The sequence below is a fragment of the Mustela erminea genome, chromosome 4 (assembly GCF_009829155.1).
Source record: "Mustela erminea isolate mMusErm1 chromosome 4, mMusErm1.Pri, whole genome shotgun sequence".
Taxonomy (NCBI): Eukaryota; Metazoa; Chordata; class Mammalia; order Carnivora; family Mustelidae; genus Mustela; species Mustela erminea.
This window is the reverse complement of record NC_045617.1, coordinates 58770726-58797010: the sequence shown is the minus strand read 5'-3', so window position 1 is coordinate 58797010 and position 26285 is coordinate 58770726. Positions and strand designations below refer to the sequence as shown.

The 26285-nt window shown below is 39.9% G+C and overlaps 1 protein-coding gene across 6 annotated transcripts in view; it reads left to right on the top strand.

Moving 5' to 3' along the window:
• PHACTR2 (phosphatase and actin regulator 2) overlaps positions 1-26285 on the top strand; it is a 259175-nt gene that overhangs the window by 220619 nt on the left and 12271 nt on the right. For 4 of the 6 annotated variants that reach the window (XM_032339330.1, XM_032339325.1, XM_032339329.1 and 1 more), the window contains 6 exons: positions 502-707; positions 2328-2484; positions 6166-6221; positions 12021-12082; positions 14917-15054; positions 25637-25713. In XM_032339330.1, the coding sequence (XP_032195221.1) occupies positions 502-707; positions 2328-2484; positions 6166-6221; positions 12021-12082; positions 14917-15054; positions 25637-25713 (696 nt within the window). Of the gene's footprint in view, positions 1-501; positions 708-2327; positions 2485-6165; positions 6222-12020; positions 12083-14916; positions 15055-25636; positions 25718-26285 lie in introns of those variants that run through there. The other 2 variants (XM_032339331.1, XM_032339326.1) reach the window with 1 other exon arrangement.

Here is a 26285-nt window from a genome sequence, read left to right as displayed (position 1 = left end):
ACCTTAAAGTCCGGGTGGTGGGGCCAGGATCTAGATGGAAGGCCAGTGAAAGATTCCTGAAGAAGCTATGACTTTCGCTGAGGCTTGAAGGATAAGTAGGAGTTACAGGTACAGAATAAGGATAGACCAAGTCAAATATTCAGAAACTTCTAGTCCACTGTTCTTTCCACTGAGGCCCCATGGTTACGGAAAAATCAATTTGCAAAATATAGTTTTACCATATTCATGTACTAAATCATGTATCAATATCAGACATCATCTAGCCATTCCTTTTCATTTTGTAGATGAAGAATCTGAAACCTTGAGAATGAAGTCCTGCAGTAGTCCTCTTCCGTTTCACTGCCCCTAGCTGTCTGTGTTTGCTTTCTCCTTTCAACAGCTTGAAAGATGCTCCTGAAACTAGAGCTCCCTCTCATGGTGCTGGTGTTGTCCCGGAGGGCTGCTCTGAGCTTCACGCACCCCCCCCACCCCCCTACCCCCGTGTCGTTGTGCCTTTAACAGTTTTACAACCAAAGATGAGCCGGGAAAGGTAGCCCCTCAGCTGCTGACTCCTGGGCTGTTGGGAGAATCTTCAGAATCCTTCAGTGCCCCTGAGGACGAAGGCCAAAGGGAGTACCAGACCAATGACTCAGACTCTGATGGGCCTGTCTTGTACACTGATGACGACGATGATGAAGAGGATGAGGACGAGGACGGCAGTGGAGAAAGTAAGACTTTTTTCCAGAGGTGGGGAGGAAAGTGGATGATGGACAGAAGCAGGTGCGTTTTGTAATGACAAAAGCCACCGGTGATCAGATAGCTGATGTTTTCTTTCCCCTCATCATATTCTTTTCTCGAATTAGAAATGTGTGTCCTAAAGTTTAGCTTTTGATGACAGACCTTTCCAGAAGATGGTTCCACGGGGGCCAAGGGGTCAGGCCTTTGTCTATGAGGAGTCAGAGCTTTCAAATGACAGAGATGTTTTCAGAATGATCGGAGATGGCCCTTCTACTCAGATCTTTCTTTCTTTTCTTTACTTTTTTTTTTTTTTAAGATTTTATTTATTTGTGGGCACCTGGGTGGCTCAGTGGGTTAAGCTGCTGCCTTCAGCTCAGGTCATGATCTCAGGGTCCTGAGATCAAGTCCCGCATTGGGCTCTCTGCTCAGCGGGGAGCCTGCTTCCCTTCCTCTCTCTTTCCCTGCCTCTCTGCCTACTTGTGATCTCTCTCTGTCAAATAAATAAATAAAATCTTTAAAAAAAAAAAGATTTTATTTATTTGTTCATGAGAGACAGAAAGAAAGAGAGAGGGGCAGAGGGAGAAGCAGGCTCCCTGAGGAGCAGGGAGCCCAGTGCAAGACTCGATCCCAGGAGCCCGGGATCGTGACCTGAGCCAAGGGCAGACACTTAACTGACTGAGCCATCCAGGTGCCCCAAGATCTTTCTTGAATAAAGAGCATAAACTCGGATTCACTGGATTACTTATTGGAGGTGTTTGAGACTTCCACTCACTATTATACTAGAGTTTAAAGAGAGGGGAGGGAAGAATGAGTCGAAAATGACAAATACCTTCAAAGAATAAAAAAAAAAAAAAGATTATTCCACAATAGGTGAGATAGGATGCCTTTTAGGAAGGAATGAGATAGTAGTTAAGCCACTTATTTATATATAACTTAGGGAACTGGAAAGTGCTTATTTTAAAAAATGTCTAAGCATCTTGACTTAAGAGTAATTCACTATGGAATTGAATCTATACATTGTGAAAAGTTGTTAATGATGAACCATCAGTTTGTCAAATTCCTTTTAGTTTGTACCGAACAGCAACAACACAATCATTATCATCCACCTGGTGTTGACTATTCTCTGTTGAGGATTCTTGCTAATTAAGGATTAAAACATTGCTACTGCAGTTAAACTTCTTCCAGCGTGATTTCTCAGTGAAGGAAAGGGGAAGACAAGAATTAACTGTACAGTATAAATTTTAAAAACTATGTTTTTAAGACTTAGAAAAGAAAGTGTTACGCAATCAGTAATTTCCGTGACATGCCGTCTCAGCAAAATAAACTTCAAATATCACTTTCCAAATGATGAGGTGATATTTGCAAGTTTTTTCATGGTGCCCCAGCATTTTTCAGAACATTTTAAAAATAGGTCTTCAGTCTTTCGAAGTGAACTACATCCAACTCAAATTTTTTTTTTATTTTTTTCCCTGAAATTAATTAAAATTCCACTCTTGCATGTGAATAAAGAATTTCGTCTGGACTCTGTTTAAAGTCCATGCCATGTGTAACCTGAGTACTGCTTGCTTAAAGCCCCTTTTTTCTGCATTTCTGCCTCTTCCATTCCTCAGGTGCTTTGGCAAGTAAAATACGACGGAGGGATACTCTTGCTATCAAACTTGGCAACAGACCGTCAAAAAAGGAACTAGAGGACAAAAACATCTTGCAGCGTACATCTGAAGAGGAGCGGCAGGAGATCCGACAGCAGATTGGAACCAAGCTCGTCAGGTAATAGCTCCAGTTTTCGCACAGCACTCACCAAATCATACTTCTCTCCCACCTGTGGTGTCCTGCCCAGCTGAGATCATTGTGAATTCCTTGAGTAAGGGCACATGTGGCCTGTGTGGTTTTCCGAAGTTGGTCCTGGATGGTGAACCACTCAACTTTCCCTTTGGTCCAGCCATTCACTGGCTTCGGTGTCACCAAAGTTTGAGCCAAGTGTCAACAACTTTTTCTATGAAGGACCAGTTTGGAGGTGGTGTTGCAGCTACACCACAGTGTTAGTAACAGCATGAAAGGAGCCATGAACAACACATAGACAAATGGGTGTGGTTGTGTTCCAATAAAACTTTATTCGCCAAAATAGGCAGCAGGCCAGATTTGGCCTGTAAGTCATAGTCAACTCCTGGCTTAATCCATGGGCTCTCTGGCATTCCTGTGATCGCCATGAGGTTCTGCCCTGTGGGCTTAGAGTCTCTAGAAATATCAGTTAGCTTCAATGGCCAGCTCCATCCAAGTCAGGTAACTGTAGCCCCCCAATAGAGTCTCCCCCTTTTAACTTCAAACAAGTGGTTATCTGACTTCACATTCTGCTTCCAGCCATTGGAGGGTTTCTGCTTTGGCCACCAGCGACTTTGGAGGTTCATCGAACTGGCAGGTTTAATAGAAGTGAGTGCCAATGTTTGATGATCGGTGTAAGCATATTTAATAGTATTATCCATTTTGCGGACTTCTCTCACTCTGCGTAAACAACAGAGTGCATCAACTGGGAGGAGGGAGCAGTCTAGGATCCCAGGGCAGGATTTGGAAGTGGAAGAAATTCTTCTACTTGCTCGGAAGTGGAAGACTTCTGTGACTGTGTTGGACCTGTGGGGTTGGTGTGGGACCGGGGTTCTGGAGGCTCTTCTCTGCTTGACAGATGGGGCCAACCAGTGGCTTGTGGCGGGATATGAGATGCTGCACTGAAAGCCCTTGAGTGCCTGGATCATAGCAGGCACATAATAGAATTAAATATTTTTATTAGTAATTTAAATCATTATATATCCCTTAAACAAGTAAAACATTTTAAAAAATTAAACCCAGTATTGGCACCTTTATTCAGTATTTCTGAAGAGCAACTTAGCAATATGAAAAAAAGAAATTGTAGAGCAGCCTCTTCCTTGACATGGTCATTCCATTTGAGAGACGGTACTAGAAGAAAATAATCCAAAAGGGAAACAAAACCCATACGCTTTACGAAGATGTTTATTTCAAAGCTATTTATAAGCAGTGATGAATTAAAACAAACCAAGTGCTTGAAAACAGGGGATTGATGAAGGACATTGGGAGAAGCTGACGTGGTGAACTAAGCATAGAGCAGTGGTTTTCTGACTGCCTCATCAACAATTTCTTGGAGGCGATACTCGGGCTTCTGTGGGGCAACCCAGGCAGTGTGGGTGTGTTTGCGGTGGGACGGGGAGGACTCCTTCACCCCACTCTCACCCATCCACCCAGAACAGCCTCTTCTGTCTGTTTTATATAGGGATTCTACCCCCAAGCCCCCAAAGTTTGAGGACCTCTCTAAGTATACACATAAACCATAGCCATTAAAATTTTTGAGTAGTTTTTAGCATCAGAAATATGTACATTTTATAGAATTGTTTTTCTATAGATACCGTACATCTGATCACTGTTGTTCAAAGATACCCGTAGTCCCTACCTTGGGGGCCTCTGTGTGTAGTGGAGAGACAGAAAGAGATACTGCTTGGGGAGGTCAACTGAAAAGCGCAAACATGTGGGTCAGGAGAACTAGGTATGAGGCTGTGCTCCAGCATTCATGAGCCCTTGATCTCAAGCAAGTGAATTAATCCCTCATTTCCTCATTTGCAAAATGGAAATGGGTTACTCCCTTGCTGAATTGTTTTGAGGATCCATAGTAATGTAAATTAAGCACCTGGTACAGTGCCTGGGACTTTTAAAAGTATGAGCTAACGAGAGCTATGATTATTGCCTTATCTTTATTATTACTTGTGTGATACGTGCTCTGATAGGTGTGTGACCTGTGTGTGAGCGCTGCATAGGGCAGAGAACCAGGAGTTCAAAACTCACTCACAGGACAGGTCAGATGCCCACCTGCAGGTTACTGTTTTAGTCATTTGTAAGATTGCAGTAGGCAGGGAAAGAGAGAAGGGTATTCCTGAAGGAGGAAACTCCATCAAAAAAGGGAGGACAATGTCTTTGGTAGAGGATACGGTGTAGATACAGGATTCATGGGTGGCCCCTCACCTGGCTGGGCTCCTAGCTTCCTGGGTTCTTCTGTGGGCTGAGTTATGTAAGTTACTTTCAAGGTAGTTCTGGTGAAGATTAAACTTTAACAAACATTTTAATGAGGTATTTAAAATATCATTGATTTCAGTTCTTCATACCATTTCTGCCACAGGCATAATGTTAGAATTGATAGTATCTTATATTAAGATTACCTTCATACATATGTTTACATGGCACAAACTCATCCTACATCCAGAAGGAATTTTACAACAGATCTGTGATTTACGATAAATTAATACTATAAACAAGATCAAGAAGAAAGTTATAAAGGGGTGTTAGGTCGTTCAGCTTTTGTGTACAAAGAGTTAGCTACTAGTCACAGATGAGCCTGGCTTTTCTTGAAGCAGATGGAAAGGGCCCATATATCTCAAATAACTCTATGTATATTATAAATCCATTTGAGGGGTGCCTGGGTGGCTCAGTTGGTTGAGCAACTGCCTTCAGCTCTGGTCATGGTCCTGGAGTCCCGGGATTGAGTCTGGCATTGGGCTCCCTGCTCGGTGGGGAGTTTGCTTCTCGCTCTGACCCTCCCCCTCTCATATTTTCTCTCTCATTCTCTCTCTCTCTCAAATAAAATCTTGAAAATACACACACACACACACACACACACGCACGCACACATATACAAATCCATTTGAGGTCACAAAAGCAGTATTTCACTTGAAACTCTGTGCCATGTAGATCAGGTGTCTTTTGAGTTAGTATTGAACTCTCAAGCCGAAAACTTTCCTAGATTCTAATGATCTGTGTATTACTTAGGGGATGGGCTAAACTGTTCTAACAGAGACCAAAAAGTGCTCCAAATAAGACACTTTCACGTGTTTTTTCCTTTTTGCAGAACAGTCCAGAGGTAAGTGGGCTTTACGGGGTGGGTAGGGAGCACTGTTCCTTGCAGTCAGCCGGGCACCCATATTCTGTCCTTTTGCTCCGTGGATATTCTCATCTGCATGGTCCAAGCTGGCTCACATGATCCTGTTTAAGTTCTAGCCTGTGGAGGAAGGAAAGAAAAGGGAAGACATACTCAGTCATTTTAAGGGTAAAAGGCAAACATTACAAATACCATTCTGCTCACATCCCATGGCAGGGACTCGGTCACATGGCCACACCTTGCTGCCAGGGAGGCAGAAGTCTGTGTTGGGAGCCACAGCTGTATCTCAGGAGGTTCTAGATCTAAAAGGAAGAAGGAGGGATGGATCATGGGGAGTAGGCAGCGGCCTCAGCCACAATCTTTAGTCTCCAAACTAACGGAAAGGATGGTAACCTTAAAATAGATTTGTGTTTTTGAAAACAGGAAAAAAATAAAGTTTTGTGTCTTTGTTATTTTGCATCTCCTGCCAAGGGGACCTTGTTTGTAACCTGCAGTATATCCTTTTTTCGTCACAGGAGGCTTAGCCAGAGGCCCACGACTGAAGAGTTAGAGCAAAGAAATATCCTAAAACGTGAGTATCTTATCTTTTACAATGATTCCTCATGTAACCATTAACAAGCTCCCTTTAGGGACAGTCCATTTATCAGTAGGAAACCTTAATATATTTACTATCCACAAGTAACGGAAATGGCCCATTTAGATCACATTTTTATATAATTTAAAAAACAATTTCTTGAAGTTCGTATTTTGTCTTACAGTGTTAAGCCTGGTATCCCCCAAGCCAGAGTCATGGTTGTGACAGTTGTTTTTAAGAGAGATGAGATACATTTCATGTGTTCTTTTACCCAAATATTAAATACAAGAAACCACTCTAGTCTGCTTGCAAATAAATGTCAAAGAAAAGGCCAAAGAATCCACAAGGAAATAAATCAAACATTCCTATATTATTATTAATAATACAGTTTGTTGCCACACTTAACAAATGACTCAATTTAAAACAGAATTATGGTAAAAGAAATTTTTGAGTCCTTTTCATTTTCCTTTGTTATGATAACTCTGTTTCCCTCTTGAGTTATTTATAATTTCTCGGCACTTAAGGAGTTCTCCATTCATTTTCCTACTTTATTTTCCCATTCTGCTTTCCCCTCTGTTTTCTTTGACTTTCCTTCTTACTGGCTAGTCCAATAGAACTTCACCGGAGTTCGTATGTTAAAGCTATAAAACCAGCAGAAGTGGTCTGAGCTTATGTAGTGCATCAATGCGGTTACTAACCACAGTGAGTTAAGTAATGGATATTTTTAAATTGAGCCTAGCTACAGTTTTATAAATATATATATATATATATATTAGTGTTTTTTTGTTTTCTGTTTTATATATTATTAACCCATTTTCTAAAGAGCTTTTTATTGTACAAAATGTCAAAGAACAGAGATAGGCAAAACCCCAGATACAATAGCAAGGAGCCATGGACATGTGGGAGTGGGAAATCTTTCTCAGTCAGGCTCCTAGAGTCAGGCTGGCTTGTCTGGATGACCCCCCACTCTTCAATCTGAATTGTTTTCTTTCTCAGAGGAACAGAACATTTTAATGTCTTGTTTATACTATAGTTGTTCTTCCTAAGACAACCCAGCCATGAGGACTGAACAGTGAGGGGAATTGCCAGTCTACGGGATTCTTTCCTTGGAATATTTTGGTCTGGCTCTTTGTGACCAAAAACTGGAGTAGAACCCAAGGAAGGGCTGAAGTGGCCATCATTGTGTAGAAGAGCCAGTTTGGAGATGGAAAAAGTCACGGTGAGAAAGAAAAGAAAGTTGTGTTTTAGAGTTCCGAGGAAGAATGAAAGCAACGTCGAATTTTGACAACACAAAACCAAGAAAGTTCAAGGCTTTTGATAATGGGTTCCTGGAAAATATTTTGTTGAATTAAACTTTAGGTAAGCTCAAAGGCAGACCATAAGCTCCCACACACAAAGATTGTGTCTTATTGGATGCCTGATGCAATACCTAGGAAAAAAGGGAAGAGCAGATGCGGGCTAATTCTTTCCTGCTTCTGTGAGACAAATAGTGCCAAACCACAGTGGTGTTTGGTTATTTGAGGAACTGTTTCATAGATGTAGAAATTTATCCCACGTTGATCTTAAGTGCTGTCTTGGCTTCTATACCCTATTTTCCTGGAGGTTCAGGGAAGAGGGAAACGCCAAAGTCAGCCTCAAATTTGACTCCAACCCTTTTCTTACTTCCTTCATAGTTTATCTAACCATGCTTATTCTGGAAACAAAAGACACATTTCCAGTCTGGAGAGGCTGATAACTGGCTTATGATCTCCTGACATAGTATTGTATGGCCAAGGGAAGCAGAAAGAGGAACCGGTGGAGGTCATCCAGGGCATTCCACTGAGCCACCCCAGGGAACTCAGAGGCATAGTTTACAATACTTTATTCAGTCCCTTTGCCTCTGGCTTCTTCCACACAGATTGCTCTTTTTTGTCCATGTATTTCTTCTCCGGCTTTTGTTCAAAAGCAGTATGACTGATTCTTTAAAGAAAAGTTTGCGTGTGACATGGTGTGGGTTTTTTTTTTTTAAGGACACTTATTTTATTTTATTTTATTATTTTTTTTAAAGATTTTATTTATTTGAAATAGAGAGAGATCACAAGTGGGCAGAGAGGCAGGCAGAGAGAGTGAGAAGCGGACTCCCTGCTGAGCAGAGAGCCCGATGCGGGCCTCGATCCCAGTACCCTGAGATCATGACCTGAGCCGAAGGCAGAGGCTTAACCCACTGAGCCACCCAGGCGCCCAAGGACACTTATTTTAACTAGGTCATCTTGTCTGGACAGACCAGGGAACTCATTCACAGCACAAACTCATTCAGCAGTTGTCAACTCCAAGCTTGCCATTAGTTTTATAAACATGAGTCAAGTGGCAGTCAGCGCTGATCGCTTTCACTGAGACCACAGGACACATTTTGTCTCTTAGTGTTTCATTCCCAGCATCTACCTTACTCCATCGCTTTCCTATTTTACAGCATTGAGGCTTTTTAAAGAACATATAAAGTTATATTTAGTTGTACATTTTAGAAACGATTCCTTAATATTGTTAAAAGGAGAAAATAAGTTTTGGTGCTGGGAAGGTCAACATTTGCCCTTGAGGAAAAGAAATGTTCATGGAATATCTTGTATAGGGCCACGATAGAAGTTATAGATCTATTTAGTTGTGACTATAATTCCAGCTATATATTCTGTAGAAAAGAAAAATGTGTCACGGTGTTGAGTGCTGCATGTATTTTTTTCCCAACTTTCGTTATTAAATTTTTTAAATATAGAGAAAAGTTGAAAGAATTTTACTGCATAGAACACTGGGTGTGGTACATAAACAATGAATTCTGGTACACTTAAAAGAAATTTAATAAAGAAAGAAAGAAAGAAAAGAAAAAAAAAAGAATTTTACAGTAAACACCCATATATGTACTATTTATATTCTGCCATTAACATCTTATCACATCTTTTTTTTTAAACATTTTATCCTATCTTGGCTTATCACATATCTGGCCTTCCTTTGATCCATGTTATTTTTTGATGCATTTCAAAGTAGGTTTATAAGTGCATTTTCTTTTGTTAAAAATATCCTTATCGAAACATACATAAATCAGCAAAAAGAGAAACCCACCAAAAAATAGTTAGCTTTTTTTTAACCGAGTGTATCCAAATCGATGACTCAAGACTCTGATATTCCAGGTGCCAATGTTTTGGTGCTTTTCTGTCTAATTTTAGCTAATCCATAAAATGCTGTGGGCAGCTGGGCAGGTTTCCTGCAGTGTCCATGGCTGTTAAACCACATGTATCGTTTGTGTGTGTGTAAGGGCAAACACTTCCTGTAGCTGTTCTAAAAACCCCTCCCTGCCCCCAGCCCTGCTCTGAGGCCTTACTGAAATGCAAGATTTGTCAATGAGCTAGGTCACTTCCTTCATGAATATCCCTCCAGTCTGTTTAAAGGGACCAAAAAGTTTTACATCCTACTTTGTAATTGGCTATCTAATAGGCAAACAAAGGAGACCTGAAGGGAATTGGGGGAAATTGGAAGGGGAGGTGAACCATGAGAGACTATAGACTCTGAAAAACAATCTGAGGGTTTTGAAGGAACCGGGAATGGGGAGGGGGGTGTTGGGAGGGGAGGAGGTTGGGGGAACCAGGTGGCGGGTATTAAAGAGGGCACGGATTGCATGGAGCACTGGGTGTAGTACAAAAACAATGAATACTGTTATGCTGAAAATAAATTTTTAAAAAATTTAAAAAGAACTCAGTGAAGTTTTTTAAACTAAGATTTGATTCTTTGGAAGAGATTTTACAAGTTATTTAGAAAAATGTGGAACAGCAGTCATCTTGACTTCCCTCCACCTCTCACTTTCTTTAACTTCTTTAAAAGTACAATTTCAAATATGGAAATACGTAAAGAAGTCAGCTCCTGATGTTAAAACAAATTCCAGGTGGTAAAATCCTGTTTATTTAATTCCTGCAACTGCAGCTGGCCCTTCTCTTTTTGCATAGGTATGTCACCCAGGTGGAAAGTATGCTTCTTAATAAGATGAAGTTATTGAATATTCCCTCGTGAAAATTAAAGCATTTGTTGGCTTTGAGTTGTAGTTGATACCCACTTTTCTGTCTTTGGAAAGTACCTTTAAAAATAGAGCACAGTCACCATATAGGAGGGATTGACTAAAATGCTTTGAGGATTATATTTTCCCTTTTAGTAGTAATATCGTCATAGGCTGACCTTGAAAAGCCTTAGTTTGAGTCACATGACCACAAGTTTGGCTCGTGTCTGTTATATATAATTTATAACCTATATGCCTTATCCAACTCATGTAAAGTAAATATTTGACCCTACGCATGTATTTTAAGAATACCAAAGGACATACATTTTGTGAAGCAGTTAGAAAAACCTACAGTGTTTGCATAGGATGAAATCTGAATTATAACAAAATTTGGCACACAGGTATTTCACTGAAAGCATACTAACCGAGTGTTCCTTGTCTTTGCACTGTGTTTTCAGTTTATGCTTACTGGTTGTCTAAATAACCAGCTGGATCATCCTATTTCTTATGAATTAAAATTAGTATTTTGGAAGAACACTGAAACTTTTCTTTGTCCAAATAAGGAAAATTAATAGATAATTTAACATGTTTGGTTAACAAGTACAGTTGGTACAAATACTGAATATTGATACTTTATTCATGATAAAAAACAATCTTAGTGGTAAGAAGTCTATTTGAACTTTAAAAATAAATTTACCTTTTCATAGAGGAAACTTTTCTTTTTCAAACTTTTGGTTGAGCCTTTAGATCGTGTGATGTTCCTTCAGTAGAATTCATAACAGCATCTTCTAAAAGATCGTCTTTTGTAAGCATTGGCTTCCAAATAGTGAAAATCTGTCCTCACTTATTGAACAAACGATGAGCTGCTGGAAGCACCAGAGAGAAGTTCATCAAATAAGCAACCATGAAAATCTGAAGGGGGTGTTTATTTCTTTAAAATTTCTGGTCATTTTTCTCTTCATCCCATCCATTGGACAGCATTCATTAAATTGGCCATTAAATTGTACCATTTGGTAAAGCACTAGAGAAACAGATGACTTTGGAAAGTCAAAGTCACAAGAAAATAAATCATCTCCATCAACAGTACACCATAATAACCCCATTCAGAACATTCTGGTTTGAAGGCAGAGTCCAAAGAAATGACTGCATTTTGCTTCTGTGGAAACCAAAGCAGACAAATCAAGTACTTTGGTTGGATTTGAATGGAAATGAACTCAGACGTGCATCAGATGGTTCTAATTTGCTCTTCTGATATGTCTCAGATTTTCATGTAAGGGCCAGATCCAGAAGTAAATGTTTATCTGTATTCTGATAAATGGTGCATATAAGCCCAAGAGATGTTCAGCAATGAAAGGTTTTCACCAGATTGTGGGCACCTGTCATGTTTTTCAGAATAGAATATGAAGTCAGGAAGCTAAAAGGTTTACAGTTAGTAAGGAAACCGATCCCATAAGGAGAAAAAGTTTATATATATATAAACTTTTTATATATACTTATATATATAAAACTTATATAAACTTGTAATATGTATATTACATATAGTGTATATTATGTATATTATATGTTGTGTATATATATATACACACACACACATAAACACACACACACAAATTAATGAACAATTTCTCTGCAAAATCTTTTGACAACTTTTTAAAGATGGTGGAGTGTTTGGTCACTATCTAAGTCAAATAATTGTGGCCTGATCTATTTTTCTGATTATAAAATCATTCATAGTAACTAAGTCTTCATGCCTTTCCTCTCCCACCCCCATTAATAAACAGAAAAGAATGAAGAAGAAGAACAAGAAGCAAAAATGGAACTTAAGCGCAGACTCAGTAGAAAGGTAATGAAACTATGATTGTTAGTAAGCATGTGTGTTTTGGGATCTACTTCATTATTTAAATGCAAATCAGCTCTTTAACTTTAAATCTAACATTGAGGAATAATTATTCCTATTAGCCAGTAACCATTTAATTTAATTTAATTTTAGACATTAAAATCAATGTAATGCATATGATATGAATTATATTTATAATTGCATGCTATGCTAATTTTGAAAAGCTAGCAATAAGATTTTTCAAATTACATTTACTGATTATGAAAATAACATATAAGCTATGTGATTTTTTTTTAAGTGCAGAAAGGAACAAAAACGAAAAGAAAATCACACAATTCAGAGATAACCATTGTTAACATCTCAATATAGTTTTTAAAAATGCTCATGTTTTCTATGCAGTTTTGGAAATATTAAATAAATATGAAATTGGAGATCTGCTACTATTCCATGTGAGCTGGGTCAGTAATTAAGTGAACTTGATCACCCAACCTGCCTGCTGCAGTGCTACCCACATTGACAAGTAGCTTACCTCCAAGACTCCATTGTTTTCACCCATTCATGAAAATACAAGTCTGAGGGCATCTGGGTGGCTCAGTCGGTTAAGCAGCTGCCTTCAGCTCAGATCATGATCCTGGGGTCCCAGGACTGAGTCCTGCATCAGGCTCCGTGATTAGCAGGGAACCTGCTTCTCCCTCTGCCTCTGCCTCTCTCTCTCCTTCTCTTTGTCTCATGAATAAATAAATAAAATCTTTTAAAATATATATATATAATTCTGATACCTGGGCCATCACTTTTTTCTGTAAGTGTTAAAATAATAATAGTCTTCGGAAAAATTAAGACCTATCAGAGTTGATATTTCATTATAAATCTGTTTTCAGTAATTCTTCAGATATACCTTTCACACCTTGTTAAGGCAGGATGAGTAGAATATGACATCTGCGGGGAGGCATGTGACCTGACCCACATTTATCTGGGCTGGCTGGGGAGTCCACAACAAAGGCATTCTGAGGCAGGGAGAAGAAACCCTGTTCTCATGGAAAAGTTGAAGATTGTATTTTGAGAGTTTTTGGTTTTGATTTTTAGGGGAAAAGATCCTTAATTCATCTTTTCGTTTTTCTTTTCCAAAGACTCTAAATGACAAGTAATGATTAAGCTGAGAAAGATTCTGTAAACTGAATTGCTAGAGGCAGCTCTTCTAACATTCCGTGGCTGCCAAGTTACTGGCTACGGATAAGCAATAGCCTCTCCTCATTTTTTCTCCATCCAGTTGAGCCTCGCCAGGAGGCAACAGAACCCACCCTGACCCCTGACCCCTAGCCCCTGAGTCCCATTGGCCTCCACTCTACAGAGCTCTCTGCCATAGATCCAGGACATTCCATAGCACTAATAGCACAGTCCTAAATGGCAAGACTGGAGGAAGAACTTCTGTGGTCTCTGGTCACCTGTCTTTGGGCACTTCCCAGAGGCAGTCATTTCTCTACTTCCTTAGCCCCGCCTGCCCTAGAGAAGCAGTAAGAATCTAGCAGTAGAGATTAGACAACAAGTGAGAGTAGAAGAGAGCCACTTAGATCATTCCTCCCTCTGTCCCTTGCCTATCAGGGCTTTATGAAGCTAGAAGGAGCCGCCATTGCCATATCCCAGCTCAAGTGAGCTCAGAGTATAGAAACAGGCTTTCTAAGAGTCCATGAGGGACTTGAATGTTAGAGTATTGACCTAGGTCAGCCTCTCATTTTACCCAAGAGGAAACTGAGGCTCAGAAAAGGGTTTGTTTTGTTTTGTTTTGTTTTACCACAAAAACATCATTTTTGTGTGTCATAGTACTTAATTTTTTTTTTTTTTTAAGTGAGTCTTTGCAAATGAGGAACCCCTCCAAAGAGGACCACTTAGATAGTGCATGGGCCGGCTATATGCAAGTACAGATACAGATAGAAAAGGTACTGGGAATGGACCCCATGGGTACAACAGAGGCCTGGGTCTGTGACATCTTCAGACCGAGAGAGGCCACAGAAGCATGAACCTCAGGAGAAGAGAGTAGATAATACCTGTCAGCAGGGCCAGGACTCTCTAGTCTCTCAGAACCATCTCTTCTATTCTTGGTCTTGGGAAAGGAGAGCAAATACACAGGGCTGAGTGAATTAAATAAACTATGAACTTGAATTTGACAAAGACCACAGGAGGGATCCAAGTCATTAGAAGTACCTTAATCATCCCAGCCTGTTTTAAGCAGTTCTGGCCCAGTGAATGTCCTCCTCCATGCCCCTGCTGATTTCTGCACAGCACCTTCTGCAGCAAGCAAGGGTAAGGTCAAATCTGGGCATGGGTCCCTAGTCTCACCCAGAAGACTGCTGTAAGCACAGCCTTCACCAGACCGTTTCTTTGTCATAACTTTGTGCGTTTCTGAATATAGGAGTTTAATATAATAGGAGCAGAGATCTCATTTCTAGAAGTTTTAAGAATACTTTTGTCTGGATGATTCAGACTCCATACCAGCTAGCCTCTATCTGGAGTGCTGTTGTGTCTGTGTTGCTTCGGGCTCCTTGTGTCAGAGATGACAGGTGTCTTTATGCCAGACAAGGTGCGGAAAATAGCGTAACACAGGTGGCTGCCAAAGCCTGTGACCTATCTAACAATGATGATTTTTATAGTCTCAGAATTAGGGCACACTGCTTTCGGGTTCTCATTAGAAACTCCCAAGATGCTGCTGCCTTTTTTTTTCCTTTTGGATATCTGAAAGTGACCTTATTTAACCATAACTTTGAAGTTCTCTATAGAAAACTTGCCACCATGAGGCTGTAAATGGTTTCCTAAACTTGTCCTTTCTTTTCCCTATCCCCCTGCAGCTCAGCCTGAGACCCACAGTGGCAGAGCTACAAGCTCGAAGGATCCTGCGGTTTAATGAGTATGTAGAAGTCACCGATTCTCCCGACTACGATCGCCGGGCAGACAAGCCCTGGGCCAGGTTAACACCTGCAGACAAGGCAAGAGCCCTTGTGGTTTTAGCCATGATTTTATTTGTTCATGATTTTATTGCTTTTCTTGAAGCTTCCAGTATCCACTTACCCTTCCTCCCCCCATATACACACACACAGTCCTCCCACGAGGCTAGATAGTACCAGATAGGTCCACAATTTCCTGCCTTGGTTATTTAAGCCACTTAAGTGGTATATTTAGTAATATCAGTGAGGTTCTTTCAGGTAAGTCTCGGAAAAATTCATTCTCAATTACCATGTGACCTGTCTGCATTCGTGCCTGGATTGAGGGTGGGGTGGTCCTACAGCCATGATTTATCCTTACCTTTGGGAAATATAATTTATGCAAGTTATCATTTTAAAAGGATATGTTAAGGGGTATCGGGCTGGTTCAGTTGGTAGAGCATTTGACTCTTGATCTCAGGGTCATGAGTTCAAGCCCCATGTTGGGCATGGAGCCTACTTAAAATAAAAATTTTAAAGATAGTAATGAATAGGGGCGCCTGGGTGGCTCAGTGGATTAAGCCGCTGCCTTCGGCTCAGGTCATGATCTCAGTGTCCTGGGATCGAGCCCCGCATCGGGCTCTTTGCTCAGCAGGAGCCTGCTTCTCTCTCTCTCTCTGCCTGACTCTCCGCCTACTTGTGATTTCTCTCTCTGTCAAATAAATAAATAAAAAATCTTTAAAAAAAAAAAAAAAAGATAGTAATGAATAATATAAAGGGATATGTTAACAGTGAAAAAGGTATTGATCTATATTAAGGCCAGCACACTTTTTCTATAAATGGCCAGAATAAATATTTTAGGCTTTGTGTTTGTGATCCATACTGTCTTTGTTGCAACAGCTCAGCTCTGCCATTAGAGTATGAAAACAGCCATAGGCAGTATATAAATGAATGGATGGACATGTGTTCCAATAAAACTTCATTTACAAAAACAGATGGTGGGCTAGATTTGCCCTGTGGGCCATGGCTTACCAATAATATAATATATATTATATTATATTATTGATATATAGCTCACAGTCCAGAAAAACTACAATATAGGAGTATTCAGCAAAATTAGGCAGTGTCAACAGCTTTCCAAAATGATCGCTCTTCACAGCAAAGGTTACCCGTCATCCAATATTCTTGCCAACATGTGATAGTCAGTTGTTTTTGTTTCATTTTTATTGTTTTTTTTTTTTTTTTAACATGACAACCCAGTGGTTAGGAAATAACATCATTATACTTATATTTTGCCTCTCATTAATTATTAATGAGGTTGAGCATATTTTCATACCTATTGGGCATTCAGGTTCCACTTCTGTACCTTTTGTCTATTTGGGGGGGGAGTTGTCAATTTCTTGTTGATTCATAGGAGTTCTTCATATATTCCAGTTTATATATTGCAAATACATATGTATCTTCCAATTTATGGCATTTCATTCTTTTTATGGTTATCTTTTGACACAAAGAGATTTCTTAAATTTAATGCAATGAATTTATCTACCTTTTCTTTGTGGCTTGTGATTTTGTTTCTTTGAAAAAATTCTTCTCATACCAAAGTTGTAAGTGTATTCTGCTAGACTGTTTTCTAAAACATTTATAGTTTTGCTTTTCACATTTAAATTGTTACAACTGATGTTTCTAGAAGATATAAGATATGCCTTGAGCTCTGTGGATCATCTTTAATGTTTCCTGGGTTGCTATTTGCTCTTTGATCTCTCTCCTAATTTTCTTGGCTTCATTTGTTCATTCTTTTCTAACTTAAGGTGAACTCTTTAAATCATTAACCTTCTGAGGTACCTAGGTGGGAGCATCTGACTTTAGCTCAGGTCCTGACCTTGGGATCCTGGGATTGAGCCCAGTATCCCAGGCTCAGCTGGGAGTCAGATTCTCCCTCTCTCTCTGCCATTCCCGCAAATCCCTCCCCGCATACCACCACCCCTGTTCTCTCTCAAATGAATAAATAAAAGCTTTAAAAAATAAGTCATTAACCTTCTTCCTTTCGTATTTTCTGATACAACCACTGAAGGCTATAAATGATGCCATATGTCAGTGGTTCCCAACCTTAGCTGTACATTGCTCTCAAGGGCGGGGGTGGGGGAGCTTTAAAAATGGTGATGCCTGGGTCTGGGTCCCACCCCCAAAGATCCTGATTTAAGTGGACTGTAGTGTGACTTTAAATATTGGGATTTTAAAGGTATGTGGTCAGTAATTATAAATGTCCCATATATCCTCAAAAACAGTATACGTTCTACAATTCTGGGGTATGGAGTTTTAAATATGTCTGAAACTTAAATTTGTGAGTCTCATTCAGATTTTTGTATCCTTCCTTTTTTTTTTTTTTTTCTTTTTTGTCTGCTTGGTCCCAGACCAAGAGAAGGATGTGTTACCTCTACTACTGCATATATGGATGTTTCCTTCTCTTTATAATTCTGTTTTGTTTCCTATATTCTCAGATTGTGTCAATAGATGTATATAAGTTTAGGATAATTACATTTTCCTGATGAAGCCTTTATTATGAGACTCTACCCAAGAAATGCTTTCTGTTGTAAAGACTGTTTTATCTAATACTATTTTAATATAAAGTTGAGTTATTTTGGACCACCTTAGTGCTAGGAATCCAGGCTGTGAACCCATGTGAGGGCTACTTACTGGTTCATATTCTCAGGGTAGATCTCATTCTGCCTCACCTGCTAAGCACCAGCATGACATTATCTGTTATCCTCTGGGGATCAGACATTCTAGGATACTCTTCACTGAGGCTATGCCATGAGACCCCTCTCTGTGGTGGGAGGGTTATTCATGCGGCTTTCCACCTTTGGCAGGTTTCGTCTCTGGTCTTTAGTATCTCACCACACTATGAAAATGACTGCCCTCAGTCACCACTTTTAACATAGCAAATGCCCTCAAGGTCAAAGGCAATGTCATTGCTCAGCTTACTTCATTTCTTTGAGCTTCATCTTCATTTATTCTTTCTGTCCAAGTATAGTTTACTTTCTTATTGGCTGATCAGTACATTTGAAATAATTTTTAAATGTCATGCTCAGCATTTTTGTTGCTTTTCAAGAGAAGGGATAGTCAAGGCACGTAGAATGTTGTTTTGTAAAATCAAAAAATTTTAAAAAATAGTGTAGGGCACCTGGCTGGCTTATTCGGAAGGCCATGCAATTTTTGATCTCAGAGTCGTGAATTTAAGTCTTGTGCTGGATGCAGAGATTACTGAGGAAAAAAAAAAAAAAAAACTTAAAAATTTTTTTTAAAAAGAAGAAAAAAATAGTGTACACTGTTTACAAGTTTTCTTCCATTCTCCTCCCCTAGTTGTGTGCTTTTGGTCATTCACCTCTCATTTATTGGCCACTAGATGACCCTGTTCAGTCACCATTTCTGTGTAGTGAACTTCCCAAAACTTAGTGGCTGAAAATGACAACCATCTTATTCTATCTTACAGATTTTTCTGGGTTGGGGATTTAGTCAGGGCTCAGCTGGGCAATTCTTCTGCTTTTTGTGAGGTTGACTGTGGTCACTCAGTGTCCCTCAGCTGACAAAGAGGTTGTTCTGGAGGGTCCCAGATGACTTCTTTACATGTCTGGTGTTTTTGAGAGGATGGCTCAGAAGCTAGGCTTGGTTGGGGCTGTCCACCAGAGCACCTACACATGGCCTCTTCAGCAGAGTGGCCTCGGAGTGGTCAGACTGCTTACATGGTAGCTGGCTGTCCCTGGAGCAAGTACCCCAAGAAATGAAGGTGAAAGCTCTATGGCCCTATCTGACCCCAGTTCAGAAGACACCTAGCTTTACTCCACCACTTTCTTTTAGTTTCAAGTGGGTCATACAAATAGTCCAGCTTCAGCGCAAGGGGCGTTAGCTCTGCCTCCCAGTGGGGGATCAGCAAGGTCATACTGCAGAAGAACTTGAGGGCTAGAGGTGTGATTGCTGCCATCTTTTACAAATGTAATTGCCACATCCACCATTCCCAGCTGGCTTGATATTCAAATGCTGAGCTTCTGAGAAGCAGGTAGGGGGTGTCCAGGGAAATGAGTAAAGATCACATCAGGTGCAAAGTATGCAAGCCACGAGAGTCTCGATGATTAAATTTCCATACCCTAGCAATAGTTTCTAACTCATGTCTGTTGTTGAAAGGTTAAACTCCTCCATCTTTAGTTATAACGGAAAGGATTTTTCTTTTTAACTTTGTGTTGAAACAAAAATAGATTTTTCTGCTGGACTTCTAAACTGCAGGGGAGATCTACTTGGTCAGTTTTTCTTCTGTAGGCCTAGTGTTCAAGAGTACTTTTAAGGCACATGACTGGCATCTCCCCTGCAGAGCAAACTTTGAGCCCCAGAACATGGCCAGAACCCCTCCCTCCTCATATCTGAGGCTCATTTTATACCTTGTGACATTATCTATCCCAGTGCTCCTGACACTTGTGAAATTCTAAAGGGCAGTATTTTTAGAACTGGATTTATGTGGTAATTTTTTTTCCTCGAAGAAAAATAGGAATAATTTTTTTTAGATTAAAAGAATGTTGTATACTTTTTAAAGATAGAAAAAAAGCAACCATTTAAAATGCCACTAATCTAAGCACATTGTGTATTCATGAGTGACGCATGTTTGTTGGCAAAAATCAGAATATTCAAAAATACAAAAAGAAATACCAATTATAATGCACAGCAATGCATATTATTTTCTATCTAAAAAATGAAATTATTTGTTATAATAAATATTTATTTGTTTTCTCAAGAAGTTAAAAGAGGAGTATAATGAAATAAAGTTATTTGTTTTCTCTAGAAAAAATAAAGTTATTTGTTCTCTCTAGAAGTTAAAAGAGGAGTATAATAAAATGTTACTTATTGCCTAGTTACTAAAACAGTCAGTCGTGATTTTAGAGTGAAAATAATACATGCTAATCATCATTATTACAAGTATATCTGGATTTTTTTTGCTTTTTAAAATATCTTCATAATGCTTCATAAAAATACTTCATAATGCCTAATGATCAGGTTAAAGAGAGTATCTTATTGAGTGAGTATATATTTTATTCTGTCCATAGGTAATATATTTTATACCAATTAAGTATAAAAATCAGTGATTTAACTTTCATGTTAAAAAAGTTTTACTTTTTATAACTTTTGAACTGTATATCCCATTATTGAAAAAAAAAATTATTGGAACTAAGTATTTCCGCCTCTGCTCTCAAACACTGAACTTCCTGCCTCCTAAAGGCATCATCCCTTCTCTCTCTTTTCTTAGTGCTCTGTCTTAGCCCCACTAAGATGCTACTTTGCATTTAAAAAAATCTTTGCAATTCAAGTATAAAGAGAAGAAATCAGGAGGCAGTCAATAACCAGTCAATGCCCATTCTATGAAAATAACTGTAGGGAATCTCATAAATCTGGTAGTCTTATTAAATTGCTCAAATTAGGAGAGAGAAGTGGTGGGAGAAATGCCTTATTAATTGTGAGGGGTTTTTTTGTCTACCCCCCCATTAATTGTGAATTTGATTGAGCTTAATTCACCTTTGAGACACCATTTTTAATCTTAGAATATATGTATTTGAGTAGAGCACTAGAAACAGATGCTCATACAGTAAGATATAATGTCTGTCTGTATCTGTGCTGAAGGAGAAAAATGAGCCTTAAGATGACAGGACAGACAGGACCAGAGGAGGCCATCAGCTTGGCCTGAAGACTGAAGCTCACCAGCAGTTGTCATCCCCCTGGGAAGCTCTGTCCATGCTGGAAAGGGGAGGGCAGGCTTTGGAGCTGGGCACATAAAGGTATGATTCCTGACTTGGCCACTTGGAAGATGCAGCTTTGGCCAAATCATTTAACTCTGGTTTCCTCACTGGTAGAGCCAATTATATCCATCTTGGGAATTAGGTAGTGTATCCATAAAGTCCTAGTTCATCAATAGATGGTAGAGCTCACCAGTGTTACATCCATGGGCAAGCTTGATAATCTAAGCTTTCTTCCCCACAGGTGAGATTTTCACTGTGCCGTGAAGCCTCAGTTTACAGTCTAGTCTAAAATTATCTAGTGAAAGAATTGAAAATTCTGATGATACATGGATTTGTCCAAGAAGTTACTCAAGAAGGAATTCTTTATTAATATATTAAGAACTGTCTTATACCAGGGACGTAAATATGAACACAGTACCCTTTCAGGAATGTACTGTCTAAACAGGACAAGGTTGCAGCAAAGACAGATGATTTTAATTCTATACAGACATAATCTTGGCCTGTTCCTGGTTGTCCTGCAGCAAAGAACAATACACTTACCTATACATGGTATTGAGCTTGATGAATAATCGAGAACTTCCCTCCAAGGGCACCTAGGTCACTCAGTCAGTTAAGCATCTGCCTTAGGCTCAGGTAGTGATCTCTGAGTCCTGGGATCAAGCCCTGAGAGGCCGGCTTCCTGCTCAGTGGGGAGTCTTCCTCTCTCTCTGCCTTTCCCCCACCCCCGCTACTGGCACTGTCTCTCTCTCTCTCTCAAATAAATAAATACAGTCTTTAAAAAAAAAATTCCCTCCTTGTTCCATATCAGTTTTGTTATCAAAGAAATAAGCAAAAAAAAAAAACGTCAAATAAGGGAACTCCAGTTAATCTTGGCCTCACAGCTCACGTTGTTTGAGAAGGCAGCAGAGTCCATACCTTTAACAAATCACCAGCTCCTTGTGGAAAGGGTGATCCCTGAGCCGACTAGAGGGAATTAAGCAGACCTTCTCACACCAGTTATCACTGGTCAGTTTTAAACTTCGTTTCAGTTATTCTTCTTTCCTCTCTCTTCTCTGTAATTCTCAATGGTACCAAAAATGCTGTGTATTCAGTCTCAGGGCGTTGGTTTTGTTTCAGTCCTAGAAATACCTGGTTTCTGGGGCACGTGGGTGACTCAGTCGCTTAAGCATCTAACTCTCGGTTTTGGCTCGAGTCTTGGTCTTAAGGCGGTGAGGTGGAGCCCTGCGTCGGTCTCCACACTCGGTGGGGAGTCTGCTCCAGATTCTCCCTCTCACTCTGCCCCTCCTGCCACTCATGCATGTTTGTGCATACTTGCTGTCTCTCAAATAAATAACTAAGAAAGAAAGAAAGACCTTGTTTCAGCTCAGTGGTTAACTAATGTTGGTCCAGCTCAGCACCATTCGGGCTCCAGTCTCACCACAGCAGCCTGGCTCTTTCTGTCCCATATCTTCCTACAGAATCAGTCCCATTTACATTTATGGGAAGAGTCCTTAGGCCTAAACTCTGGTCTCATTTGCATAGAAGGGAGTTAAGATTATTGTACCTATATTTTCTGAACATGAAGCATCTTTAATTACCCTTTTCCTCTCATAACCCTCTCAGGAAACCTCTTTATTTATTTTTTAAAGGTTATTTATTTATTTATTAGCGAGAGAGCAAAGCCTTCAAGAGAGAACATGAGTGGAAGGGGAGGGGCGGTAGAAGCGGGAGAAATCAGACTCGCCGCTGAGCAGGGAGCCCAATGCGGAGCTCGATCCCAGGACCCTCGGATCATGACCTGAGCCGAAGGCAGAGGTTTAACTCACTGAGCCTCCCAGGTGCCCCAGGAGACCTTCTCTTTAAATAGTAAGAGGAAGCAACTCTTGGAATAAAATTGTGGTAGTCCTGCAGTGAACTTTTAAAAGGAGTATTGCTTTTCTTTAATTGCCTGTAGTTACATCTTGCTGATATATATTTTCAGACAACCAGTCCCTATAATTTCACATTGCATTCATTGCCTATAACTGACTCATTATTCCTAATTACAAACCAGCACACACAACATGGAGATCTGAGGCAATTATCTGGATGACTTAGGCCCTGAAGCTCATTTCAGTGAAAAGACTGTGGGTCTTAAAGTAAGAAGGCCTATGTATGAGCCCCATCTTTGTCCCTAACACCCATTTGATGTCTAGCAAGTGACATGATCTCTCAAGGCCTCTGTCTTATCATTTGTAAGAGGATACAGCGTTCGGGTTATCAACTCCTAGTGACTTAACCGTCTTTCTTTGCTTGCTCCTTCCAAGATGGCTCCTTCACCAGCATATCTGTACCTTGTTGCTCCTTGGCCTCTCTCTCCATCCCCATGGCTTCTCATCCTTATAGGCCTCTTCCTATACCTTGGCTTTCTCACAGTGTGGTTTCCTGAGGGTAGTCACATTTTTTTTTTTACATGGCAGCTGACTTCCAAGAAGAAGGAAACAAAAGATGCCAGGCCACTTAAGAGCTAGATTCCAGACTGGCTAAACTTCACCCCTGGTGTACTGTGTTGTTTAAAGCAATGGCAAGACTTGTCCAGATTCAAGGCTGGAGAAACAGACTCCACCTCTTGATGAGGGAATGCCAAAGTCACATTGCAGATGAACATGTGGGATAGGCCCCCAAATCTTGAACTTTCTCAGAAAAAATGCATATGTATATCGTCATAAATGAATTGTCAGTGTTACTAATGTAAGGGATGTTTAGCACATAGTTCACCATTGGAAATGAACTATACTGTACTCTTTTTTTTTTTTTGCAGATTCTGTATCTCAACTGGTTCTAAAAGAATGCTTTCATTAACTTTTGTCAGACTCTTAGATTGATAGCCAACCTACTATTGAGAATAAGGACTTTGCCTTATTTGTCTGAGTCTCCTTCAGTGATGTTATCTTCTTGCCCAAAGTAGACTCTATAAATAACAGTGAAAGAATTGTTAGTCTCAATCATAAACTAAAATCTATTTCTTCTTTCGGAAGTTTCACAGTAAGTGTACAAAGCACTTTCACGTATGCTCTTAGTGGAGCTTTAAAATACTGTGAGGAATCCTCATCCCCATTTTCCAGAGGGGAAAACAGGTTTGGGAGCAAAATAATTCACTGAGGGTCCCACTGCTATTGAAGGCATAGGTGAGGTGGCAACCCATGACTTCCAACACCAAGTGTATCTAGTGACGTCTTAACATTCAGAGAAGAAATTTAAAATGAACATGGAGACAAGATTCTCTGGCACTACCCATATTTTAAAAAACTTCATTTCAAGGAAGTGTTTCCAATAGATGCTAACTGGAGATTGTATCATAGGGCGTATTCACTGTTTTCAGCTCCGGGGTTAGGTATCAATATTTACAGTGAGTACGACAGAGTTTCCTCACTGTGCTCTTCTTTGTGAGACAAGATGAATGGTCTTACCACAAGTGTCTCTCTGCTTGCTTCATCTCTTTCAGAACCTAGTAGCAAGAATTATTGCCACAGTTTCCGACCGCAGGTTCCCCATAGAAAGTACAGAGGCTGAGGAATACGAGTAGGGAGATGTGAGCAATGTATGACTGCAGGATTTAAATCTAACCCAGACAAGCCTGTTGGGGGAAAGCTTGTATATCGCAGAGTGACAGTCAGTGATGGGAGGAGGCCGGAGAGAAGCCTCAAGGCTTCCTTCTGTCTTTTCCCTTTTTCTAAAATTCATCATTTTCCAACCACAAACTAGATTTTCTTATCTCTCAGCGAAGTCATTCTCTGTGGTTTGCACTATTCTAAGTTTGGGCTGAAGAGTCCATCTCTCAGAGATTAGGTTATGTTTTTATTAATAATTTTACTTCACGTGAGGGAACCTGCTTAGTGGAGAAATTAGGAAATAAAGATAAGCACAAAGTTGAAACCAGAAACCATCCGTGATCCAGTCACCGTTGTTAATAGATAACTGATGTTAATGTTTTGATGATTATCTCAGTTTTTCAACCTAAGGGACATAAGCATCTCTTCAAACCCCAACATCTATGTGACATGGGTTATGTGTTTGCTATGTGGTAATAGTAATCACATCCGATTAGTACATTTTCTTTGAGTGGCTTTAAGTGCTCTGCTGAAATTTTTCATTCTGATTGTCTGAATTTTCAATATTAAAGAATAAATAAGCAACTGCCTTCTCAGTAGTTCTATGGCAGTTGGTCAAAGCCATGTTGTTGTGGGTGGTATGAAATGCAGAACTTTCATAGGAAAATGATACTGTTTCTCAGAAAAATCTTGGGGTGCCTGGGTGGCTCAGATGGTTAAGTGTCTGCCTTCGGCTCAGGTCATGATCCCAGTGTCCTGGAATCAAGCCCTGCGTGGCGCCCCACATCAGGCTCCCTGCGAGCAGGGAACCTGCTTCTCCCTCTCCTTCAGATGCTCCCCCTGCTTGTGCTCTCGCTCTCTCTGTCAAATAAATAAATAAAATCTTAAAAAAATAAAGGTGCTTTCCCGTAGCACAGACATACTCATTGTGGTGTCAGATGAGGAAGGAAAGAAAGAAGGAAGAAAGGAAGGAAGGGAGGAAGGAAGGAAGAAAATCTTGTGACCTGGCTATTCTTGTGGTCCTCAAAGGTGGGGGATGTATGTGACTCAGACCAGGCCCCAGGATGGGTTTAGCAAAGGCCTTCTTCCTCTCCTCCTCGTCAATGACACTTCAAGGAAATCTGCCCTGGTTTTGGTATGATATTACATTTATCTTACCTTTACCTAATAGAAATTAGGACTCTCTTTTTGCAAGACATTTCTTAGAAGAATGTCTGCTTTGTTGATGGTGTATAGGCTGAGGAATTATGTGACCTAAGCAACAACTTTGTTTATCTTTTTTTTTTTTTTTTTCCTATTTAGGCAGCAATAAGGAAAGAACTAAATGAATTTAAAAGCACAGAAATGGAAGTTCATGAAGAGAGTCGACAGTTTACAAGGTAGGTGGGCAAAATGAGGTTTGGCATATTTTATGTTATGTGTATTTTACCACAATCAAAAGAATTTTTTTTTAAAGACAGATGAGCATAACACCATCTAATGAACATTTTTAAAATTAAGTCTTTTTTTCTTTCTTTCTTTCACAGAAGTCTGAATCATTCCAAAGCGCTATGTTCTGGTTTCTTCCTTAGGCTTATTTTCTGGGCCAGGAGATGAGCATTAGAATCATTCATTCTGCTCTTGAAGAGGCTCAGTTGAAGTTTTATGCTCAGAACAGATGCTGGTGAGAGCCACTATGGGCACCTATGTGTCTGCTTTGGGCTCACCATAGACATAACTTAGAGAATATAGAAACTCAATTTTCAGAAGACCTAACTTAGACTAGGAATCTAATTTTTACTGCTCCTGCAGAAGGTTACAGCAACCCTACCCTTTTTCCTCCTAGTACCCTTGGGTTTCAGTTTATTCTTGTGCTAAAACTGGAAGGGACCTGCGTGATCATGTAGTCTGACCACCCCCCTCTTCACAGGTGTTCTGTTTCTTTCTCTATAATGGGTTTATGTGCTTTGCT